This window comes from Typopeltis vanoorti, chromosome 22, assembly GCF_054136105.1.
Source record: "Typopeltis vanoorti isolate ZY-2024b chromosome 22, IOZ_Tvanoo_1.0, whole genome shotgun sequence".
NCBI lineage: Eukaryota > Metazoa > Arthropoda > Arachnida > Uropygi > Thelyphonidae > Typopeltis > Typopeltis vanoorti.
Window position 1 is genome coordinate 57,096,092 of NC_143570.1, and position 23,916 is coordinate 57,120,007.

Genomic DNA, 23,916 nt, shown 5'->3' on the forward strand with positions numbered 1-23,916 from the left:
TGAGAAGACATCATGACGCATACGTTCCCGGAAATAAGAAGTCCAGTATGTTGATCGGTGAAGTCACCCAGACTGAGACCAATGGGTGAGACGATAAGAGAAATTCAAACTCGGAAAGGTGGCGCTCTAGGGGAGCGTATAAAACCCGCGACACGGAAGTAAATCACCCCCGTTTTTTCTTGTTCCTGCATTTCTCTCCGTGTGCTCTATGAGTTCATAGCAGTTCAGCTCTCATTTTTGAGGGCTGACTCACAAAAGGATCCCGCATGACACCGCAGCAGATTTCGGCAAGATCAACCGTAGGCAGTCAATGAGAGGGCAATCGACGTAAAACCTTAGGAGAGATAGTGCCCAACTCAGGTGAGCACGTGTAACCCATGTGGCGATAAGATCGAGACAACCAGAATCGAAACAAAGAAGGAAAGATGGAAGAAAACCAATAAAGAACAGATAAGTACTCTCACTTGTCCTAGCCCCTTTTGAGAATTGACTAACAGTGTTAAGAGAATGCATCTTAAAATTTGTAATGGAAGAAAGAGTGAAGAACTAAGATTTATGTAAATGACTATGCTTTTGAAATGAACTTTAAGAACTTTCAGTTAGATAGAGATTCTGTAGTAATTAATCTGAGAGAGAGAGAGAGATTATAAATGTGCTAAAATGCCTTAATGTCCAATTGAGCTGTAATTAAGAATGTATTATATGTTGAGTTATTGAATTTGCTACCATTTTGAAGTCAATGCATAATTGTTTTAAGGGTGAGAGAAAGGTAGAAGATTAAATTAGAATTGATAACTACTTTAACTTGTATGGCATTATATAATGAGTTTAATAAATATTTTGGTTCCTTACATGTGTTTCTGATCGTGATGACTGACCCTTCATAAAACTTCGAACCTGTGATCGTGTGTGTGTGTGTGTGTGTGTGAAGGAATACCCCAATTGAAAGTAGTAGGGCACGACTGCAAATAAAATAAGCCAGCGAACCCAAGACTTGTAAGAATTCAGTTAACATTATTAGTGGCACCTGATAATCTATGTTTATCCTAAAGGTTAAGTTTATCTCTAACTTTAAGACCCAGGCTGGCGCAGAAAAAAAATAAATTTTGCCTGAGTGACCGGGATAACTCATAGAATTCAGGGAACAGGTAATCTCTGGTGGCCCTTAAAAGGTTAAATTACGTAAGAAAAAGTATAAAAGAAGCAAGACATAATGATAAGACTAAAATTAATGAAGATCACATAACAATGACGCAACCGACTTAACAAAGAGGTACATGCGATAGAATTTGGTATAGCAACTGAAGTAGGAAAGGATAAAGTTAATTATATTGCCTCGATATATCAATATCAGAGATATACGACACAACAATTTCTTACCAAGAAAAACCGTTACAAACCACTTTTATCAGATACCGAGTGGGTTTGGAAATTGGTGTTTTTTGCAGATCTGGTGAACCACATGAACTATTTCAATTTAAAGTTGCAGGGTGAAAATAACTTAGTTTGTGATTTATTATTTCATAACAAGGCATTCAGAGCAAAGTTGATACTTCTGGAAGGCCAGGTGAAAAATTGTAACTTTGTTCATATCCCATACTGTGCAGAATTCAATAAAAAGGATAAAGCAGAATTTCCTTTCTCGTTCGCAAATTTAGTTATTTCAGATCTTAAAGAACAATTTCAGAAACGATTTGCTGATTTGGATGCCAATGCTAGGGAAATAAGATTGTTTCAAAATCCATTGAATGTGTTGTTACTGATGTCCCAAGTCAACTTCAAATGGAAATTATTGAACTTCAGGCAAATCAACATATTAAAGATAAATACAAGGAAGGAAACTTCATCGATTTTTATAATTTTTTGAACTCTGAGCAATTGCCAAATTTGAAGAAATTTGCCTGTAAATTTATCTCTATTTTTGCGACAACGTATCTTTGCGAACAAACTTTTTCCCGAATGAAATATATCAAGTTGAAATACAGGGCATATTTATCTGATGAACATTTGAAGTCGCTACTTGTAATTAGCACTTCAAAATTTGAACCCAAGTTTAATAAGATTTTAAAAACACAATTACATCATTCACATTAATGGTTTTATTATAATTTGTGATAAAAATATGAGGATTTGCTGATAATTTACTCTCACATACTCTGTAATTAGTTTTTATCTGCTTTCAATAAAACTCGTATATCTAGTTCTAGAGTTTTTTTTATTACTACGGCCCACTGAACAGTGCTGAAGTACCCGATGTGGCCCTCACAGCAAAAAGTTTGGAGACCACTGACCTAGAACATAAATGATATCTAAACAATTCATATAACCATCAGTTGCTTACATCACATGAAACATGGGATAACTCATAGAATTCAGGATTAAAGGGTTTAAGATATGTTCTTTCTTGTGGTTACATCAGTTGGGCTACTAAAGGACTGTTGAAGCACAATATATTGCCTCTCGCAGTCAAGTCATTCCTACCTTCAAGCGGTATAGCCTGTTTCTACAAACAGGGCTCAGACAAACCTGGTGAGTGCTGCTGCTGCCGAAAAAGTATACCTTCGCTAGTTGGAGGAAATGTCAATTAGATCTCTAGGTAATAGATGTCTTTCATCACTTTTAGTCACTAAAGAAATGATTCCGATTTCTGCCCCCCCCCCAGCTTTCACTACGAATCTCACTGCATGGGTGGCGGGGGGGGCTTGAACCTATTCAAGGGTACAGCAGTAAAACAGTTCTGGCAGACAGGCACTGGAGCATGAGACCGAACCAGTTAGTAATGAATGTGGAGGCTTCCTGATCAGCCAGTGTCAAATCCTTCAGCCATGTATTTTGCAGGTCGTGAGTGGAGGGAGACCAGATACTGTGGCTGCAGGGGGAACTGTTGAGGCCACGAATGAACAGGAGAACAAGTTCCCTCAGTGTGGGTGGTATGATTGTAAGTCTGTCACTTCCCACCGCATGCACCACTTTCTCTTTATCTCTTCCTAATCAAATATAATGGACCACAACTCAAAGGAATGCGATTTACAAAAATTCTCACCAAGGAATAGTTTAAAAAAAAAAAACTCATAAAAAAATACAACCAAAAGAATCATGAAAAAAAAAAAACAGAAATCCAATCAAACAACCATCAACATTAATTCTTCCCCACCCCCCCAAGAAAAAAGTTCCACATTAACTTCAACATCCGTGACCTTAACAGCAATATAAATGACCTACAGACATCCAAACCAGAAGTACTATTCCTATCAGAACCCCAAATAGTAACCTCAAAGTCACTGTCCACCTGACTGCCCAAATTGCACATTACACAACTCTTTTTGCCACAAGAGAAGCAGTTATGCATTCATCAAAACCAACATACCATGCCCTACAAACCCTTGAATCCTATCACTGTTTGATCTGCTTTGGCTCAAAATTTCTCTACCAAACCAACCTGTCCTATTCATTTGCTCCCTCTATCGCTCTACCACTCGGACCTCTTCAACTATCTCTCTCTAAAGCTCAACTTTCTGCACTCAAACTACTCCAATAGTGAGGTCATCTTTCTTGGCGGCTTCAATGTACACAACTCACATTGACTCCCCCTTCTTCAGTTTCACCAATCAAGCAGGCAGGGATGCTGAGGTGCTTGACATCAGTAGTGACCTATCTCAGATCGTCAATCTTCCAACCAGAGTAACAGACAATCCCATTCAAATTACCAACACACCTGACCTCTTCCTAACAAGTTTTCCTTCCAGGTATACTGTGGTTGTCAATTCTCCTCTTAGTTCACAGTCTCATGTCCTTTGGCACTACAAGGGTACGAACTGGGAGCTCAGTGACTTCCATGGTCTGACTATGCTTCAGCTCTTCTGATCCAAACACCTGCTCAGGCTGAATAACAGAAATCATTTCACAGGAATAAAGGTTTTCATCCCACATTCCACTCCAAACTCTCAGCCAATGCTGCAAAAGAAAAAAACTTCTGCTTACCACGAATGGCTCAAGACCAAAATTCCAGCTGCCCACTCTGCAGCTCGCTACAGTTGTAAAAAAATCACCATGTCTAATTCAGACTTTGAAGGGGCCAAATGCCACAAACTCAATTGTGGCATTTGCCTCCTGCCCAAATGGCAGTCACTCCTTCCGGTCCTTTGCAAAGGCCATTAGGCACAACTTCTGCCCACCCAGGTTTTCATTACTCACACATCCGGATGGTACTGTGGTTACCTAACCTAAAGACAAGGCGAACTTACTGGCATCGCTTTTCTCTTTCAATTCCTGCATTGAAAATTATAGCAAAGTTCACTTCACCCTACCAAGAATGGCTCCCTTCATGTTGCCCACAGTCTTCGGACAAAAGGAAATCTGAAGAATCCTAAATAACCTTGACACAAACAAGGCATCTGCTCCTGATGGTATCCCACCTACTGTGTTAAAATATTGTGCCCCAGAACTAACACCTATCCTGTATGGCTATGTCAATCTATTCTATTCAAATGGCATCTACCCTGCAACATGGAAACAGGTCCACACCCAGCCCATCTCCAAAGAAAGGCGATAAAAGTCAGCCAACAAACTACTGTCCAACTGATCTCACTTCTGTTCTATCAAAAATGGAGAAACTCATGTGGTTGCCCTTGACATTTCAGAGGCATTGGATTGGGTTTAGTACAGGAATCTACTTAATAAAGTGCCATTCTATGGCTGCCTTCTCTGCAACTGGATCACCAACTTTCTCACTGATTGCTCACTACATGTCATTGTGGACAGTTTACTCTCCTCAGATTTCCCCACCAATGCAGGAGTACTCCAGGGTTCTGTTCTTTCACCCACTCTCTTCCTCTTGTATATAAATGACCTGCTCTCTCAGACTTCCAATCTTATCCATAGCTTTGCTGATGACAGTACACTCCATTCCTCCTTTTCATTTGATAAAGTTGTTAGTGCTCAAATATTAGAATCCTCAAGATCTACTGTGACCAGGGACCTGAACTCATATCTCCTAGCAATATCCCAGTCCAGCAAGGACAACCTTGTAAACTTCAATGCCATCAAAACTCAGTTCTCCACTGATCTCTCATAAGGAGCTCACATCCCTCCCCCTTACCTTCAGTAATACTGAAATATCCAAACATGATCAGATTTCTCTTCTTGGACTGACCTGCACCTCAGATCTTTCCTGGCACAATGATATCCTACCATAGCTTCTGCAGCCCACAAATAACTTGGTGTACTTTGTCGCATAAGACACTACTTCACACATGCCAACTCTATACAAAGCCCAAATCCACCCAACCATGGAATATTGCTCCCGTATATGGGAAGATGGATCAAAATCCTCTCTAAGATTGCTTGATTCTGTCCAGAAGAGGGCAATCTGGCTAATTAATGACCCCTCTCTCACAGATGTTCAGTTTCTGCCTTGTGTCTCTTCTTCAGACACTTTCATGGATGGTGCACTGCTGAAGTGGCCACTATTATTCTCCCACTCTAATATCATTAAAATAAGAGCCACTGCTAACCAACATCTTTTATATCCATCTTGAAACTCACCAAACCAACTTCACTGCCTCCTCTTTCATTCCATCTTCTGTCCTTTGGAACAATCCTTATGCACATGGTATTGCCTTTTTTCATAAGTCACTTGCTTAATAAAATTGCATGCATCATTTAAGTATTTTTAATGCTTCCCATGCATTGCCAATATCATTCCCATCTAGCAACCAATACTATGGGACCAAACCTAGCAGTCTTCTATGTTGTTCATAATTCCCTGCTCTGTAATTCTACATTAAACTGTTTCTAAATGGAATAGCCACATACTTCCTCACTCCACACCAGACAGCTTCAAACTGTCTGGTGTGGAGTATTCAAGATAGCAGAGTTGGGGGCATGATGCTAATGATTCTGGTCATAGCCCCCTACCTGGACTAAGATCCACAATTAGCAGTGCATCTCCTATCTTACTTTATCCTTCCTAAAAATACTATACCATTTACACCCAATTACAGTAAGTATATCTGCATCTGAGAGCCACTAATGACAATAATCTGAGGCTACAATGCATTCACAAAGACAACTACCTCTGTGTTCCTGATACTCTTAAAATATGTGTACAGACAAGTTACATGCTTTTTTCTATACTATGTCTGAAATCTGCAACACCCAGATGGGCAACTTGCAGATCTGTATTCTGTGTAAGTAAGGCTACATTTATTTAGTACGTGTAAGAATGTCTGCAAAAGCACAAATGCATACAATTACTATATCATCATCATAAGCTCTATTATACACATTCACATCATTAACACAGTTGCGTATCTTAGTTGCTCTCTTACACATAGATTGTCGTCATTCCTTTTATAATGATCTAGTTTCTCAGACTCTCAAAGTCAGAAGTTCTCAAACATTTGACAAAGAAATGTTGAAATGTGGAGTTGCAGTTTTACAATGACTGAACTACAATAATCCAGAAGGCCTGCTCAGAAGATCAAATTCTGGTTGATTGGACCAGAGCTCTCATAGTTCCCATCTATAAAAAGTGAAACATAACAATGTGAGACAGATGAAATCTCTAATAAGTCTTGCAGATAAAATTTATGCAAGCATACTTAACAAGAAGCTAAGTAAGATTGTGTAAGGGAAGAAATTGTCAGAATCAGATCTTCACTTCACAAAAAATAGTTAAGAAATTTGGGGAGTTCTACAAAATTTAAATACAGATCCTTGTTATATTCCTATTTATCATCTGTAAGGATCATACTATGTAAGAACTTGATATTAGAATTGGAGATAAATCAAATTTAGTTCTTTGCTTTATGCAGAATGACATGCTCCTAAGCAAATCCAGAGCAAGCTTCAAGAATTTAAGAATTTAACTAAACTGAATAATAGTTGCAGAATGTTAGCTTATGGGATCCTACAGTTGAATTAGAAATAATAGTTGATTAAGATGATAAACTACAGAATAAGTTCTGAGAAAGATCAAGGGAGCAAACATGAGGCACTGATGGCAGAATCAATAAAAATTAAGATATTAGAAAGTAACTTGAAATGGACAGCATTCAGGAACATGTAGGCAGAGCTAATTTAAGCTGGTATGGTCACTTCAATAGAATAAATGAGAGGAAAGGGTAGGAAAATAGGTGTGTGATGCTATGATGGCAGAAAAGAGACCAAGTGGATTTATGCTGTCAGAAGTGCCTTGATAGCATGCCAGAACTTTGGCCTACACCTAGTGGCAAGTAGTGTTGGACAAATTAGGAAGAATATTGTTGAGAGGAAATTGATGATCATGTACATTTAATCATATAGTACTATCACAGTATTCTGTATTATCCCTTGAGGACCAAAAGAAAACTGATGATGAAATAAGGGAAAAGTAAGAAATAAATTCATAATTTCATTCTGAGTGCTCTCTTTTACTCTACAGCAGGGGTCGAGTCTATTTCAATTCGCCCCTTTGCTGATGTACTCGTATGTACATGTAAATAAAATTATGTACAAAAACACACACAAGTAAGAATCTATAATACAGTAGCTAAACCAACCTTACTTTATGGCAGTGAGATATGGACAATAAAAAAAAGCAGAAGAAAGAAGAATTGAATCATCTGAAATGAAATTTCTGCACAGAACTGAAGGAGTCACAATAATGGACAAAATGAAAAGCAGAGAAATCAGAAAAAAACTTGGAATTACAACCTCCCTAAATGAAACAGTGATTTGCTATAGAGAAAAATGGAAAGAACACATACTAAGAATGAATAGAAGCAGAATGCCTAAACAAATTATAAATTACCACCCAAAAGGTACTCGATGCAGAGGAAGACCCTTAAAAAGATGGAATTGAGTCCGGAACAGGCCACTTGGCCTATAAGCCTTGAAAGGAAGAAGAAGAAGAAGAGAAGTATTATAATTAAATGTATTTAAATTTAAATAATTAAATATACAAAATCAAAAATAACTATATTTCATAAAATATGATCATCATACATCTGGCAACCATCAAATCGAGACCAGCCATTAAAATAAAAAGAAATCAGGAGTATTTCTTGCAGGCAAAGTTCAGACTTTCTCTGATTGGTTGCTTCCCAATTACTGCCATGAGATTTTCCCAAGTGTCAAAACATATCGACTTTGTTTTTCTCATGCAGTACTGCGAGTGCCTTATAATTAACCAGTTGACAACTGTATTAAATTTTTTTTTAAATGACAAGTTGTAGTGAAAAGCATAAAAGAAGTGGTGAATGTGCTCTGTTTTGTGAAAAATGGACAGAACTATACTTCTTTATTGAAATTAATGACAAGTGCATTTGTCTTATTTGTAACGAACATGTTGCAGTTTACAAAAAATATAATCTTGAACAACATTATTTGAGTAAGCATAAAAAATACGAAAATTTAAAAGGATCAGAACGCTTAGACAAGATAGCGACTTTGAAAGAAAATATAATCAAAAGCCAATCTCATTTTAAACAGCTTATTCATGAAAGACCATCTGTAACTCAAGCTAGTTATGCATTGTGTGAATAAACTGCTAAAAAACTTAAAACCCATAATGAAGGTGAGTTTGTGAAAGATTGCATCCTTACTGCGTCCAGATTTTATGTCCAGAAAAACTGAGTTTGTTTAAAAATATTAGCCTATCAAGAACTGTTTCTGACCATATTAAAGATATCGCTGATGACATCCAAACTTCTTTGAAAGTAGATTTATACGAGGAATAACTACAGATTTCAATATACGAGAAGAATTTCTTGCTTTAAAATCAATGAAGGGGACAACTAAAGGTGAAGATTTATTTGAAATGGTCAATTCAGCATTAAAGGATTTCGATTTGCTATATGAAAAACTGAGTGGTCTCGCTACAGATGGTGCTCCATCCATGGTAGGTCGTGAAAAAGGGCTCGTGGCTCTGATTAAGAATAAATTTAAGAAACGTCAATTGAACACAAATACTTTAATTCTGTGGCACTGCTTCATTCACATGGAAAAATCTATGTGCAAAGTCACTCAAGATGAACAGCGTCATGAATGGAGTAACAAAGGCCATTAATTTGATAAAAAGTAAAGGGTTGAACAACAGGGAATTCAAAGAATTTTTGCAAGATCTTGAAGCCGAATATGGGGACCTATTGTACCACTGTGAAGATGAAGTGAAAATTTTCTTGGACATTAAAGGTGTCCCCATTAAAGAATTGGAGGATGAAAAGTTTCAAAGTGATTTAGCATTTTTAGTAGACATAACTAGTCATTTGAATAACCTAAATTTGAAATTACAAGGCCCAATCAGCTAATGACCCCTTTGCTCACTCATATCTTAAAAAATGCTGAGGGTAGGGAGGTAACTGAATCAGTCGATGTTGTGGAATTACTGAGCGAGCACTTTGCAAGAGTATATCATCCAGGTGGTGGCCTTGCGGAAATGGAGGAACCAACAGCTTATACTGGAATTGTGATGAATGAGGTAGAGGTAACTAGTCTGTTACAGAACCTCAATGTCAATACATCTGTGGGATTGGATGGTATACCAGCTCGTGTCGTACGTGAAGCGGCAAAAGAATTGTCAGTGCCCTTGACCATTATGTTTAATTTGAGCCTCAGGACTGGGTCAGTCCCAAGGGGGTGGAAAGAGGGGAAAATAGTTCCACTGCACAAAGGTGGTTCCAAGGCTGCTGTTGAAAATTACCGGCCAATCAGCATAACAGGAATCATTATCAAGGTCTTAGAGAAAATAGTCAAGAGGAAAATACAAGATTGGATAGAAGAAAATGGGATACTGTATCGGGGACAGCATGGTTTTGTGAAGGGTAGGTCATGCCTCAGTAACTTGCTCACGTATTATAACACAGTGACGGCTGAACTGGATAAGGGTAATGGGTTTACAGTGATTCTGCTGGACCTTGCTAAGGCCTTTGACAGGATACCACATGGAATTCTAATCAGTAAATTGCAGCATATGGGAATGGACATAGGGTTGGTGAGATGGATAGGAGGGTGGTTGACAGAGAGATATCAGAGAGTGGTTTACTCAGGAGTAGAGTCCACAAGACGGCCTGTGACTAGTGGTGTACCACAAGGATCTGTTCTTGGACCACTGCTGTTTAATTTGTTCATAAATGATATAGGAAAGGATCTGAGAGGAACAGTTCATTTGTTTGCGGATGATGCAAACTTGGGTAGGGCAATAGTGAATGCAGATGACGTCAAAATTTTGCAGGATGATTTGGATAGATTGGAGGTCTGGGCTAGGGAGAATGGATGTCAATTTAATGTAGCAAAATGTAAGGTTATGCATTTTGGGGTGAAAAGATGGGAGGCAGTTTACTGCATTGGTGGAACCGTGCTCCAGGAAATTGATGAGGCACGAGATTTAGGAGTGTTGGTGGATAAGGAATTGAAATTTAGGGGACACATTGCAAAAGTGGCCAAATCAGCTCATCAAATCACTTGGTTGCTGAAGAATACGTTGACAAGCAGAGACAAGCAGGTTATTGTTCCTCTGTATCGAGCCTTGATAAGACCTCATCTCGACTACTGTGCTCAGATTTGGTCACTTAGGTTTCTTCTTGATGGGGAGGAGGTGAAGAGGATCCAGAGGCGAGTGACCAAGATGATAGCAGGTCTGTGGAATGAACCGTATGAGAACAGGTTGAGGATTTGTGGGTTGCAAAAATTGGTTGATAGGCGGAGGAGGGGAGATATGATTGAGACATTCAAATTACTGAAGGGTTTCTATAAAATTAATTCAGAAGATATTTTTGAGAACAGGGCTGGTTGTGGGAGGACTAGGGGACATCCATGGAAACTGGGCAAAAGTGTGGTTAGTAAAGGTGTTAGAGCTGGGTTCTTTACTTTTAGAGTAGTGAATGAGTGGAATGCGCTCCCTGAGTCTGTGGTGGATGCTGTGACAGTGAATGAGTTTAAGGCGAGGTATGATAGATACTGTATGAATGTCGAATAGTTGTGATGAAAATGATTTGGGGCCTCCCTCGATGAGTCTAATGACTCCCTGGAGTTGCCCGTAATAATAATAATAATAATAATAATATCAAGAGCTTTAAATCGATGCTTCAATTATTTCTTACCCAACTGAAAAAAACCGCTTTACACATTTTCCAAAATTAAGAGAAGACAATCCAAAATCAACAAGTATGTTGATGAGTGTCGAAGTGTTTTGAATCAATTTCAAAGGAGATTTGAAGATATTTGAAACACCTTTTGATATAAGTCCTGAGGAAGCTTCCGATTTCTTGCAATTAGAGTTGATTGATTTGCAGTGTTATCACACTGCAAAGACTCACTGACGAAAATCTTGCCAATGAACTACGAGTGGCCGTCTCATCAAGGTTGCTAATATTTTTAAGCTTTCACAAAAAAAGCAGTTTCAGCCTTCTCACTAAAACGTTTAAGATTAAAGGTAAGCTTCATTAACTTTGATGAAATATTTATTATGCTATTATTGCTTTAATAAAGTTCTCAGTTAAAATAAAATAAATATAATTTTTTAAATAAATGAAATATAGCCTTTGCTTGATTGTTATAATTATGTCTACACAATTGTAATTAAAAGATACCATATCAGATGAGAATGTTGCACATTTACTTATTGAGATATATATTGCACACTACATACACTATACATAAGAGTTAAAATTTGCCAGTAACCCACGGAAGTTTTTAAATTAGCAATTTTCGCCCTTGATACTAAAAAGGTTCTCCACCCCTGCTCTACAGTAAGAGTAAGGTTTTTCACTGTTTTTCTCAAATCAAGAATTTTAATCATGATAGCAATAAATCCTTTGTTCTTGGCTCCCATGCAAATGGTTGGAGATTACAAAAACTAAGTGACGATCTAGTATATACTAAATATTTACTGTGTATTATAATAAATATTTAGAACTGGCAATCTAAATATCATTTCTGACAAATGTCAATTTTTCTAACTTTGCGTGTCCAGCAAAGTTATGATACATTTTTTCTGCATGCACACTTTATATGAGCAAAAAGCAAAACACTCACTGTAGTTGGATATCCTCCATATGGTGAAGAAAATGGAGCTGGGCAGCGGCTGAGGTAGGGGTTCAAATAGCTTTGAGCTCGATAGGCGGCAGCACCTGCTGCCCCAGCTGATGTCCGTGGCTTGGCATTGTAAGGTAGGCGGGTTTGCTAAACATTAAATGAAAAGTATTTGCTTTTATTGGTTTTCTGTGTTTGATGCAGTATCATTTTTCATAACTAAGCTAGCAAATAAGGTGATAATTAATGCAAAACTGCAATAACTTTAACATTCTGCTATATAAAATTTATTTCATTCAATTAAGAACAGCAAGTAATCTGTCACTAGAAATGAGACTGAGTAATAAAATGAAATTGAATAAAAATTCACAGTACATGGATAATCACTTGCATACAATAAGTCATCATTACTGGTATAATTCAAGTATATGATTAAAAAAATAAAATACCGACTTTAAGAATTCTTTGACCATTTGATATAACCAGAGCAACATATAACGATTTTATATAGACAGAATGGAAAATTATCATGAAGTAAGTTAATGAAAGAAACAAGTAATTGATTTATGAACACTGCACATTAAGGAAAAATTACACTGCCCATTCTTTTTTATCATGCAAAACAGACAAACATATGGATTATATAAGGAAAACTTTAATGATATAACAGTTAATAATTTTCTATAATCCTAGCATCATCAGAGCAAACCAAGTATATTAAAATAAAGTCAATTAGATTAATATGTTGGAAATGCAAAGCACGCCGCTCTTTGCTAAAAAATATAAATAAAAAATTATAATTGTTTTAATACAAGCATAAATGACATATTTTAGAATAATAAATTACATGTCCATCTTTTGAATAACTATCTCCAAAAAATGCAAGTAACTGACATTGAATCAGTCCTATTCAAGGTTTAGTTTCACTCAAAAAAAAGGACTTTCCAAGATTCTATATTGCAAATTTAAAGTAACTGCAATGAAATACCATGATCACATAACACAAACACTCCATTGTTTATGGAAAGGGCTGTAATCTATATGCCATTTGGCCTAGTTCTAAAAATGAACAAATTTTCCATAACAAAATCAATAGTATCCCCTGGCACATCAAACGCATTGCTGAAATAGAAAAACTTGATGCATCATTAAGTTTTTAGTTTATAGAATGCTGAACTTTAATGATAATGGATAATGGAAATCCATACTTATATGGATTTCCATTATCCATACAGTCAGAATTATGACATTATTAAAGCCCTTGCCATGCTAGGGCTTTAATAATGTCATTAAAAGAAAACAGATCTCTGTTTCTTCTAACAGAGATCTGTTGGAGCATGAACATTATCACACACAAATTCTTTAAATGGCTATGATCAGGATTGAAAAATGCACTCATCTGTATATCCATGATGAGTGACATTTAGGTGACTAGTAAAAAAAACTCAGAAGAGGAGTTTCGGTTTGTCAGTTTTATTTACATAACACTGACTTTTTAATTTTTATGTCATGCATAGTATTTGGTATGCTAATCTTATTATCCTATCTGATAGGGAATTCTGGTCACTACAAACTTTTGTTGATTATCAGCATTTCTGTTGTGATGGAATACAACCACAGAGGACAGGATACACGTGTCACGATATCTTTATAAAATGATGCGTGCATATAAAAAGATCACATCATATGTATAGCATGAGGTAATAATAGTTAAATTGCAACACACCCAGAACACATATGCAGCCAACGGCAGAAATTACAGTAATTAGCTTAGTTTTTTTTTTTTTTTAATTTCGCTTCCACCCACAAAAGATTATTTGCTAACCTTTAGTACACATTTCATACTGTGGGTAGGCTAAGAATTTGTTTTATCGATTTTTTTACTATTTTTGAATTTATTTTTACATACCCTGCTCTAGTGACCAAACATGGAACTTTTTCCAAGCCACTTCAGGCTTCCAATAAGCAGAGCAATGGTGTCATTCCAGGTGATGACATTAATGCCAATGGAGGGGGATTCAAACCCACACCATGTTGTACCAACCATCATTGCACCAACGGCTTGGCCAACCAGGCTGGCAGTTCTTCCCCAGTGATGCAATAAGCATTTGGGCATTAATAGTGGATATTAAAACGTAAAAAAGTTGAAAAAATATATATTTATCTTCCCAAAATATATTTCATTATATTGATTTCTAATTTTTTTTTTTAATCGTTTTCTGAGCTGCTGCCTTGTCATGTGTAATCACTGTGCCTGTAGATCCAATAATGGTTGAGCCAATCAGAATTCAGAAACATGCTAATCGTTATATGTGTAGACCTATGGGTTTTATTTTTATTGAGATTTTTTATGAAACTGAATGTTTTCAACATCTGCATAAAATGACAAAACAAAGTGTTTGATGTTTTCAATAAAAGCAATTCAAGAAATATTCTAATGCTAGAAGTGAAAAAATAGTATTATTAATTAAATATAAATAAATGGTCTTCTATTACTTATAAAATGCAGGAATTGTTTCTTCAGACTGAAAAACAAATTAATGCATAAATAGCAAACATCTGTTTCAAAACTGGTAGTTTTTTACAGGATAAAAATTAGATACAACATTAACCAAGAATAAATATTCTAGTTTTTTTTTTGGGGGGGGGGGAACTTGTGCCATAGTACTATAAATTATCTACACATAAACACAAAGAAAAGTATTATTAATTAAATATATTGCCAAATATTTCAGTTTGAAATTAACAAACTATCATCAATTAAGGATCCCAAGAAATTATATGTTTGGTTTAATGCTTTATCCTTTGGACATATGTTTTTAATCAAAAATAGCCAAAAACTGCCACTTGAAGATATTTAACACTTCCTGGAATGTAGATAAACTACCAGATTTTTGGTACAGACCAATAGCTTTGACTAGCACTCTCTGTAAACTAAACGAAAGAAACTTATAAATTATGACTTATGAATAAGGGGGAATGCATTAATTTCGATTTCAGATTTCATGAAAGGAAGAAAAATAAAAGTAAATGTTAATAGAATTTATTCCAACATGCATTGAACTTGGGCTGGAGTCCCATAAGATTCTGTTTTAAGTCCACTCCTATTTCTCATCTATATGAACAATATCCATCCTCACATAATAAATGACACAAAAATAGCATGCTATGCAGATGATATAGCAATCTGACACATAAGCAGTAATCCTCAACAATCTGAAAAGGTCCTAAATAATTCAATAAAAGCTTAAAAAATGGGCAAAGGTACGTAAACTACAGATAAACCCAGAAAAAACAAAACTGAGCATCTTCTTCACTGATAGAAAAAATAGACACAATTACAACCCCCAAATCAAAATATATAATACCAAAATAGAAAAAACAGTCTCCAAAATACTTAGGCCTAATACTAGACACTGAACTGAGATTTACAACTCATATTACAAATATATCTAATAAAGCTCATAAAAAGCTTAATATCATCAAAAGGCTTCATGGAACAAAGTGGGGTGCAAAACCGAAGACACTCAAAACTACATATGGCACTCATACGATCCACTATGGAATATGCCTCATCAATCTGGGCTCCAGCTTCTACTAGCTCAAAAGAAAAACTTGAGAGAGTACAATCAAGAGAAGCAATAATGATCATAGGTGCAGTCTCATCGAAAAATAATTTAAAAGTTCAACAAGACCGTTGGCTTCACATACTAGAAGACAGAAGAAAACTCTCCACGGTTAAATTCACTAACAGAATCAGGAGCCACCAACATCAAATTTTCGATGCGTGGACAAGAAAATCATTCACTTTACAATACGATCATGAAATTAGAAAACAGATCGACTTAGAACACCTGTCCAATCAAATAAGCAAAGAGCCATTCCTTTCCACTATTCTACCAAAAAACACAATGATAAACTTAAATCTCCATAAACCTTGTTCAAAAAAGGATTCACAGCAAGAAGATAAAAGAAAATTAGTTGACACTATACATCACTTAAACAATCCAAACCATGTCATTGCGTACACTGATGAAGCACTCAACCAAGGAGGTTCAGGGGTTTTTCTAACTCTACCTGGAGGCAAGGAAATGCAAATCAAAACCACAGCTGGCAAAATAGCTTCAAACTACACTTGTGAATTAACAGCCATTCAAACAGCTCTCAAATTCTATCTCTCTCTCAAATCCGGTAATAAACATTACAGAAGGAATAACTACTTGCAGTGACTCAAAATCTGCACTTGAGGCATTAAAAAATGGAAAAAGAAATCTCACACAGGAAATTCATGAACTACTACCTACCTTAAAAAATGGAAAAAGAAATCTCACACAGGAAATTCATGAACTACTACCTACCTTAAATTTGAAAAATAAGAACTGAACACTGCAATGGATACCAGCCCATATAAATATTGAAGGCAATGAAAGAGCAGACAGACTAGTCAAAAAAGCAAGATACCTCAAAAATTACACCCACTATCACTAACTGATGCTAACGCTGTCGCCAAAATAAGATTGGTAAAACATATCAAGAAGAAAAATGAAATTAATGAAAACAGAGAAATAACCACAGTCATCACCAGACTAAGGACGGAACATTTTAAAGGCATAACAATTCAGCCAAATGGTAGTAGGAGCTATGAAACATGCAAAAACTGTCCAGGAGTTGAACTAACACCTGTCTATATTTATTCTTGTCCAGCAATTGCTGCTACTCTACAGAAAATTGACAATAAACCTAGAGAAAAGCTCTACTCCATCAAAGTTCAACAGATCGACAGTCATATCTAGAATCTCTTCAATGGACTCGACAACACAACAAACCTTTATCCAAGTGTAAGAAAACAAGTTCGTGCCTGAAGTATTATCTTCAGGGTTGGGGCAACTTGTGGTAAAGGTGGTATGACTTCACGTGACTTGCCTTAGTATCCCATAATGCAAAGCACATCTCCTTGCGGACATGTATAATGCTAAGCATTAGGGGAAGGGTCACTACCCAGACCAGTTTCGACCTTTATTGAGGTCTCATCAGTGGGAGCCAGACTTAGAGGTGATACCAAGTTCGAAGTAATCAAGTGGAAAAAACTTTCAAAAACTATCATCAATAGCTTAAACAACAATTTTGTGCAAGGTAGAATTCAAACAATGGATTTATTCAAAATAGTACAAGCCATGTGATGTTAAATCACTAATAGCATTATGCTTTCACTGAAAAAAAGATTAATCATAAAAGTGTCAAATAAATTGCATACTTCATTTTAGAAATTATGGACTTTACAACTGTGTTATAAATAACTCTTCTAATTTCCCGACGTTTCGATCTTCAAGCTCATCATCTGGAGGAAGGTGTCCCAAATTGTGTTCCACGAGAAGTTTGCCTGGAATTTGTCATTTTAGTTTTCTAAGGCATTTTTCATGAATAAATATTTTATAGTGGAAATATTCTGAGGAGAATAATATTCGTGAATATGTCGAGAAGCTCAGACCCAGAACGCCTAATAACATCTGTGTAGCAAATGTTAGTGACCAAGCCATGTATTTTTAAACATGGAAGTATTTGTGAATTATCGTTAATTTTCACACGTCGAAACCTTTCAACAATCAGGAAAGAGAATACCTTTGTTTATGACCGATCACAACAATGGGTGGCGTATCCTCTGTTCTCAAAACTGAAAGAAATAACATCTGTGTTGCAAATATTAGTGACCAATCAGCAAGGAAGTATAAAGAAAATTTTTCCACTAAAATTGAAGATCAAGGTAGTCTGTATCCGGTTCTCAAATCTAGTAATACTGAATACTTCATTCACAAGTTCGTATTGTAGGGTGAAAGTGCTTGTTTCGAAACTACAGGGCCGTGATTTTTTAAAAGTAATAGGCCTGAGATTTAAATTTTAATATGAATAAGAGACAAGGGTCTTTGTTTAATTTTGGTATTAAGAAATCTCTTATTGAAAGCGTTTGTGAAGCAACAGATAGTGTCATCCACCACCAGCCTACAAAGCTATCACCAGGATGTACAAAAGGAGGGAAAAACTACCAGCACGCAGGAGAAAAAGTCTGCATTCACTCGTAAGTACTGATAATATAATACATTTTTGGTGATCAGAATGGGATATGTCAATGAAAATCAGCACAAATTAATTTTATGATGTTGGCCTGAGGAAACTACAATATGCTACAAGATTTCATTAGTCCAGTGATTGATAACTGATTTAAATGTAATTTTATATTTGTCAAGATGTCACACCGTATACATAAGTGTACTAATACTCTATGATTACTAGGGGTCCTAGTAACCCCCTATTATTAGGGGTTATTAAACAGGACCCCTATTATTAGGAGTCCTGTTTCCTCCTATATATGGTATATTACAGGTGCAATAAATACGGTATATTCCAGGGTGGGCCAGCGGAGGGAGTGGGTCTTTGGATCAGTTGAGTATTATGGCATAATTAATTATTAATATTGTAATGTGTTAATAATTAATTATTAATTAATACATTACAAAATAACCAAGGTGTTCCTTTAAAATTTCAGGATCTGTGAAGTGTTCTATCGTAAAAAAAGTTTGGGAAACGCTGATCTGGAGTATATGCAAATATACAAGGACAAGCTGAGTTACATTACACACAGTAAGCTAAAGAAACAATGATTTGATCATTGTTTCTTTAGCTTACTGTTATTTACTGGAATGACCTCTAGTGAAAAAAAAAAATTACAAATTAATTATTCAGAAACTACATCAAAGCTAAATTCTATTTAAGATAACATGAGAAAAACATTCTTATTGATAGGTGTGGTCTTCTTTCAGTAACAAGAATGTCCTATTTTTTAGCATTATAATTGTTATTTTAAATTTAGGATTATCTATAGTCCTGTTTATAGTTAACTCTTAGAGAGAAAGGTTCCAATGGATAGAATATGTGCCTTCCATATGGAGGGGGTGCTTAAGGGTCAAAGCTGTATAACTGAGAGGAGACCTCCACATAGCCTTTAAAGGAATGCGGAGAACCGACCAGGGCTTCTGACCTAATGTCCAATCCTCACCTTCTCGTGGTGCACCCTGTTGGGTATCTACTTTGATACTGAACGAACGAGGATGGGCTGGCAATTTGGGATTTAGCCGACCAAATTGTATTCTTATTGGTTAAACCAAAATAAAAAATGATGGTACAACATGACAAAATTTCATGCCGGCTGGGGCGTCGCCCGTTTAAACAAGACCCCCGTTGTTTTTGCCAGGGAACCAGGGCGAACAGCGAAAAGTCAGCTACTGGAACAAATCTGAAAACAAACCCCAACTCAACATCACCAGAGTTAAAGATCGGTACTATCAACGTAAGAAGCCTGAATGGCAAAGAAATGGAGTTAGCTGAGGAATTAGATAAGTACCAGATCGACATAATAGGGGTGACTGAAACAAAAAAGACCAAAACTGGTGAGATCTTTCTGAGCAATAAATACAAAATGTTATATTCAGGCAATAACAATCAAGGAAAAGAAGGGGTAGCCATAGTATTCAACACAAAATACGAGGCTAATCTTCTTGAATGGCAGTCAGTCTCAAGTAGAGTAATGTGGGCAAATATCCGAATGGGGAACTGGACAATGAGACTTATTTGTGCCTATGGTCCCACAGAAGGCTCTACTAAGGTAGAAGTGGAGGAATTTTTTGAGGCTTTAGAAAAAGCAACTGACACAATGAAAAAGGAAAAGTTGGTCCTTGTTGGGGACCTAAATAGTAGAGTAGGAAATGATTGTGAGACATACAAAAATATTTTGGGAAAATTTGGAGAAAAGAGCAAAGCTAATAATAATGGCAAATATCTGTTGGATTTCTGCTCAGGACATGGACTGGTTATTACTAACACCATGTTCCAACATAAAAATGTGCACAAATTCACATGGAGAGAAGAGGCTAGGAATAAGAAAAGTCTCATTGACTATGTTATTGTTGATAGTGATGTTTTCTCCCTGGTGCAGGACACCAGAGTGTACAGAGAATTTGAAATTGGAAGTGATCACTATTTAGTCTTGAGCAGGATAAAATTGAATTTCATATTGAAAAGAATAACATGTAAGAAAGTTTTAAAGCGAATAAAAGTTGAGCAGCTCTCAGATGTAAACTGTAGACTAAAATACAGAAATATTATTGAAAAGAAAATGAAAGAGTTTGAGAACAGGAATCAAACCTTGGAGATTCAGTGGCAAACTCTGAAGGAAACATTGATTGATTCTGCCAGAGAGGCATGTGGTGAGGTTGTGTGCAAAGATAAAAAAATCAGAACTCCCTGGTGGACACAGGAAGTTAAAGAGGCAGTGAAGGAAAAGAAGAAAGCATATCAAAAGTTCCTGGCAAATAAGTCAGCTTTTACTCTTACAGAATACAGAGACAAATGTAAGAAAGCTAAACAGTGTGTAAAACTAGCTAAACAAAAGTCATGGGAGGACTTTGGCAAGAATATAGAAAATAAATATCAAGAAGGTGGCAAAATATTCTGGAGGTTGTTGAAGAAGCTTAGGAATGGAGGAAAGAGTGCTGTAAAAGGAATTAGAGATGATAAAGGTGAAATGAAAACAGGAGAAAAAGATATCCTTGAAGTATGGAGTAATTACTTTGAAAAACTGCTAAATGAAACAAGCAGTGATGACAGCACAGTGATAAAAAACACTGACCAGGCATGCAGTCAGGAATACATATCCATACTTGAAGTAGAAAAAGCCATCAAAGGCTTGAAATGTGGAAAGGCAGCAGGAGTAGATGATATTCGACCAGAAATGCTGAAGTATGGTGGTATAAGAGTCTTACAGTGGCTGCACTGCATAGTTCAGAAAGCCTGGACAGAGGGACGAATTCCTGATGATTGGAGTAGAGCTCTCATAGTACCCATATATAAAAAGGGAAATAAAACTGAATGTGAGAATTACAGAGGTATTTCCCTACTGAGTGTTCCTGGCAAGATCTATGCAAGTATACTTAAGAAACGGTTGAGAAGAATTGTGGAAGAAAAGCTTGGTGAAGAACAAGCTGGATTCAGGCCAAATAGAGGCTGTCAGGATCAGATCTTCACTTTACGACAAATAGTCGAGAAAGCATGGGAATATAACAAAGATCTGTATTTAAGTTTTGTTGATTTGGAAAAGGCATATGACAAGGTGCCAAGAGAGAAGCTATTCAATACGCTGCAGTTATATGGTGTCAATGGGGCATTATATCAAGCAATACTTAGTCTGTATTTGAGTTGTGAGTCAGCAGTTAGAATTGAAGGAAGTACAGGAAGATGGTTTAATGTTAAATCTGGTGTGAGACAAGGATGTACATTATCCCCTCTGTTATTCATTATCTATATGGATCACATTATGAAGGAATGTGGTATTAAACCTGATATCAAAATTGGAGATGTTAATGTCAGCTCTTTGCTTTATGCGGATGATGTTCTACTTCTAAATAAATCCGCTACAAGTCTGCAAGATTCTCTGACTAAATTGAATAGCTGTTGTAATAGATATGGTATGAAGGTTAGCAATAAAAAGACAAAGACAATGAAAATAGGCAGAATCATTGAAAATGTCAACTGTGTTGTGAATGGAGAACCTGTGGAACAAGTAAAACATTTTAGCTACTTGGGCACAATTTTTACTGAAGATGGTAAACTAAATATAGAAATAGACAACAGAATCAGCAAAGCTGGTATCGTGGGAAGTCAATTGAATAAATTCATATGGAATAAGAAAGAAATTAGTCGGAACACTAAATTAGCTGTATACAAAACTGGGTTCAAACCAATTTTAACTTATGGATCTGAGAGCTGGGTCAGAAGTAAAACACTTGACCAAAGACTAGAGACCGCAGATATGAGAGTCCTGAGAAAGATTAGAGGCGTGAACAGATGGCATCAATGGCAATATCATATTAATAATGAGGATATTAGGAAAGAACTTGACATTGTCAGCATCCAGGAATGCGTTAGCAGAGCTAATCTCAGATGGTATGGTCACTTAAATAGAATGGGAGAGGAAAGATTAGCAAAACAAGTGTTCTCTGCCAGGTTGGCAGGAAAACGACCCAGAGGAAGACCAAGATATAGGTGGATTGATACGGTACAAAGTGCCTTAGACGATAGAAATATAAGATCTGATAATGTTGGAGTCTTGACAAGTAACAGACTGATTTGGAGGAAAATTGTAGATAGGAAGTTAGTAATGATGTAATTTTTTCATGTAGTACTGTCATATCCTGTACACCCCTTGAGGGTACATGGCAGGAATTTGATGATGATGATGATGATGATATGCTTGGGATTTTTAGACCATCATTATTGTTCAGATTGGGGTAGTTGATAAGAATCTCACAGGCTTCCTTAAATTTGCGTTCGTACCATGTTTTGGTGTGATGTAAACAAGTGGTGCTTTTCCAGTCAATTCTATCTAAAGTGTTCAAGGCATGATCAGAAAGGCCAGCTTCACCATAGTCATTATATTTAATGTGTCGTTTATGTTCCTTTTGTCTGATAAGAATTGTGCGTTCTGTTTCCCCTATATATGGTATATTACAGGTGCAATAAATACGGTATACTCCAGGGTGGGCCAGCAGAGGGAGTGGGTCTTTGGATGAGTTGAGTAAGCTTTTTAATTTTCCAGGTTTAAAGGTGGCTTTGAGGTTGTATTTTTGTAATATTCTGTTTATTTTATCTGATGTCCTTTTAATGTAAGGAATGGTTATAGTTTTATTGTAGTCTGGTTTAACTTTGTTTTTTTATTGAGGTCTTGTAGAGAATTTCGTTAATAGTGTTTTGGCTGTACCCATTTTTTTTTGAAAAGTATTGCTAATAACTTTAAATTCGTCTTTCAGCTCATGTTCATTGGAGCAGATCTTCAAAGCCTTGTTTTTTAGAGTATTAATGACACCTAGTTTTTGTGTTGGGTGGTGGTAGGAGTTTATGTGTACAACAGGATGCAGAATTCCTATCAGACAAAAGGAACATAAATGACACATTAAATAATAACTATGGTGAAGCTGGCCTTTCTGATCACGCCCTGAACACTTTACATAAAATTGACTGGAATTAACCTCACACCAAAATATGGTATGAATGCAAATTTAAGGAAGCTTGTGAGATTCTTATCAACTACTCCAATCTGAACAATAATGATGGTCTAAAAATCTCAAGCATATGGAAGGCACATATTCTACCCACAGAACCTTTCTCTCTAAGAGTTAACTATAAACTGTAGATAATCCAGAATCCTAAATCTAAAATAACAATTGTAATGTTAAAAAATAGGACATCATTGTTACTGAAAGAAGACTATAAGAATGTTTTTCTCATGTTATCTTAAATAGCTTTGATGTAGTTTCTAAATAATTAATTTGTAATTTTTTTTTTTCACTAGACATCATGCCAGTAGAATAACCAGTGATCAAATCATTGTTTCTTTAGCTTACTATGTGTAACGTAACTCAGCTTGTCCTTGTATATATTCCAGATGATGATCTTAATATGAAGATAGAAATGTCGGTAAATTAAAAGTTATAACACAGTTGTAAAGTCCATAATTTCTAAAACGAATGCTGATCACTGTGCAACACTAAAAGAAAGAAAATTGTATAATTATTATATAATTTATATTATCATACAAAAACTTTAATCTAATGATCTGTTTAGTATGATATTATAAATTAAGATTTTGTATGATAATATAAATTATATATTTATGTATGCAATTTATTTTTCACTTTTATGATTAACCTTTTCTTTAGTGAAAGTATAATGCTATTAGCGATTTAACATCACACGGCTCGTACTATTTTGAATAAATCGACTGTTTGCATTCTACCTTGTAAAAACCTGCTATTTTAGCCACTGATGATAGTTTGTTAATTTCAAACTGAAATATCT

At 36.0% G+C, this 23,916-nt stretch overlaps 1 protein-coding gene across 7 annotated transcripts in view; it reads right to left on the reverse strand.

Moving 5' to 3' along the window:
• The window catches only part of LOC150094432 (protein alan shepard-like), a 725,446-nt gene that overhangs the window by 457,139 nt on the left and 244,391 nt on the right, over window positions 1-23,916 (reverse strand). For all 7 annotated transcript variants that reach the window (XM_090411869.1, XM_090411870.1, XM_090411873.1 and 4 more), the window contains one exon: window positions 12,016-12,162. In XM_090411869.1, the coding sequence (XP_090267995.1) occupies window positions 12,016-12,162 (147 nt within the window). The remainder of the gene's footprint in view (window positions 1-12,015; window positions 12,163-23,916) is intronic.